The sequence below is a fragment of the Notothenia coriiceps genome, unplaced genomic scaffold (genome assembly GCF_000735185.1).
Source record: "Notothenia coriiceps isolate Sejong01 unplaced genomic scaffold, NC01 NC01_scaffold00037250, whole genome shotgun sequence".
Lineage (NCBI taxonomy): Eukaryota > Metazoa > Chordata > Actinopteri > Perciformes > Nototheniidae > Notothenia > Notothenia coriiceps.
In genome coordinates this window covers 15,196,567-15,199,216 of record NW_011369951.1, presented here as the reverse complement: position 1 = coordinate 15,199,216, position 2,650 = coordinate 15,196,567, and the positions used below count along the sequence as shown (strand labels likewise).

The window sequence follows — 2,650 nt, the reverse complement described above, 5'->3', positions numbered from 1 at the left end:
GGGTCCTCTGGCATTTGTTTGAGAATCCTTGAAAAAGAGAAAAAGAAGAGCATGTTGTTTCTTATCAAAATAAATCTTTTTTTGTCTTCTTCTGTGATTAGCCAACTGTTTGAGTCCATTTACACTGTCCTCAATTTCCACCACAAACATTGGGGCTGTGCAAAAACGTTCATGTATCTGGTCCAATCAGAGAAGGCGGTGACTGTTACCACGGTGATGTCATCGGCAACCTCCCACCTGCCCTCTGGCTCACAGAGCAGCAATCTAGCCTGATAATAAACACAGTAAGCAAAGGCATTGATATTAAACCATAAACTAATATCAGCAACAGTGGGATCTTGGTATCGTTGACCGACAAATGCACCCTGTATAAATTATATAACTTTTTAACAAATGGTAAACCCATAAATGATTGGTATTCATGTCTTTAAACAAATGTATAAAGACGTGAATAAAGCAGGTACTTATAGTCAATTAAACTGTTGGTGTCTTATTATATTGTGCTACCAAAACTGGTATTAGGAGTCAGTAATGTTGCTGAAACAAACATTGTGCTTGGGTTAACGCCAGCTGGCTTACATTCAGAAGCTCCAGCGTACCTGTGGTTACTTGCCGAGTTGACTGTAGGGAGACGAGTTGTTGGAAGAATCCACTTGTTGCGGCGTGCCGTTTTCCTGAAAAGCAAAAACAGCGTCTCTCATTTAGAGCGTGATAATAACTGTCTTCACGGTGTTTGCACTGAGATAATTGATAGTTTTACAGGACTAACTCTACAAAAACAACTCAATGCTGTATGACTCCCATATTTGATTGCATAAGATATGAGATTGGAGTGGCATGGGCTGGAGTAATATCCTGTAACAATTTTTGTTGAGGATTTAATGACAGTTTAATGGACACCAGGTGGAAACGGGAGTGTTTTGAATGAAAAGCTGAACGAGACAAAGAAACATTAAACTTACAGCTGCTGCCTGCATGGGCGGATACTGAGGCATGTAAGCTCCCTGGACACCAGGGTTGGCCGACATGTACTGAAAGATAAGAAAACAATGAATACATCTCAATTAGTAAATGGTATTACATTTCGTCCAAACTGAAATACTTGTTAAACAGGCATCTTGTGTTACTCAACATGAAAAGAAAATACATTAGAAAGCTGAAACCACAGGAAATAAAAAAAAAAAAATAATAATCATCATGTAGGCTACATAGAGATAATACATTCCTAGTGAGGATTCAAGAAAGTTCTAAAAGAAAATTAGGTTAGGATACAACTACATGACAGTGTGAAAAAATCTGTTTCAAGTTTAATTATAAAAAGGTATAAGGAAAGGAATTCCATAGTTTGGGACGGTTTCAGTCATTTTTTAGGCATTGAGAAGAAATGTTGCTTTACATATAGTATTACGTATTTTAGAGGGGGCTGTATTTATCTAATATGTCCTGCACATATAAGTGCCCAGCCCAAACAAACTTATAAGATAAATAAAATGTTCATATATCAATATACATTTTTATTTTATTCAGATAATGGGGCAGATCTTACATCATGAGCTAATGAGCCTTAAAACATGAAATAGACTTCATCTTCAACCTCCCCTATATGACTTATAAAACAGTGTTTTTATCTTCACAGAGATCAGTAAATCTGCCGGTTTATAAAACTAATGTTGAGGTATTTAGTAGAAACTGTGTGAAAAGATACTTTACATTTATGGTTAAATTATGCTTCACACAAGACTTTACATTGTAATTGTTTTTAATTAGGCAATATGCTTGTAATTTAACATACCATATTGAGTGTCATGAACATTTCACTGTCATTTCAAAATACAATAAATGAATAACACAAAATAAAGATTTCACAGCACTGATCCAGGGAAGTCCATGCAAAATGTCCACTGTTGCACCATGTTCACAAGTCTGTGTCTAGTCACTGTTATAGACAGATTGCAGGAATTGAAACCAACATGTTGCCCAAATAGCTGTGAGTGTTTTGTATTTAATTATACTTTACAGGTTTAATTTGATTAGTGCTGTGTGATTTTCCACTCACCGCTCCAGAGTTTCCCAGTGACAGCTGGCCCATCTGCTGAGTAATCATGGCTGAAGGGTGCAGTGACATGGAGGGATCCACAGAGGGAGACATCACAGCAGCCTGTAATACAAACCAGCTGAGCCTTCAGCACACATCACATGATTCTGCATACTAAATGGACAAATTCTGAAATACCTGATAAAATAGCAAGCACAGGATGCAACAACAATGACAGGCAGTGTGTGTGTTGAGTATTACACATGTCACTGTTTAAAACCTAGTCTGAATAGATATTTTACAGCACATATACAGCATTAATGCTGTTGCGATATAATAGTCTGAGGTTAACATGAAGTATTTGACGCTCCAAGGTTACAGGATGAAAATATGTAAAAGGAGTGACGTTGCCAGCGCTAGTCTGTTTTCAGATGTGGTATATTCCTTTAAACATGACGCCTTTAGGGAATAGTCCATAACAAGTGGGGGAGGGGGAGATCAGCAGAGACACTTGTTCCACTGGAAACCATCTGTTGGAAGAGTCAAAGAGTCACAAGACTGTCTCTGCTCCAGGCATTTCCTGCTGGATCCAGAGAAAGGCGGGGGGGGGGGGGG

General features: G+C 38.1%; 1 protein-coding gene across 2 annotated transcripts in view; it reads right to left on the bottom strand.

Annotated features, from left to right (window-relative positions):
* Nucleotides 1-6: 6 nt before the first annotated feature.
* rbms1a (RNA binding motif, single stranded interacting protein 1a) overlaps nt 7-2,650 on the bottom strand; it is a 12,118-nt gene continuing 9,474 nt past the window's right edge. For both annotated transcript variants that reach the window (XM_010796464.1, XM_010796465.1), the window contains exons 11-14: nt 2,057-2,158; nt 963-1,031; nt 600-674; nt 7-269 (exon numbers count right to left, since the gene is read on the bottom strand). In XM_010796464.1, coding sequence (XP_010794766.1) covers nt 606-674; nt 963-1,031; nt 2,057-2,158 — 240 coding nt within the window. In that variant the 3' untranslated portion in view covers nt 7-269; nt 600-605. The remainder of the gene's footprint in view (nt 270-599; nt 675-962; nt 1,032-2,056; nt 2,159-2,650) is intronic.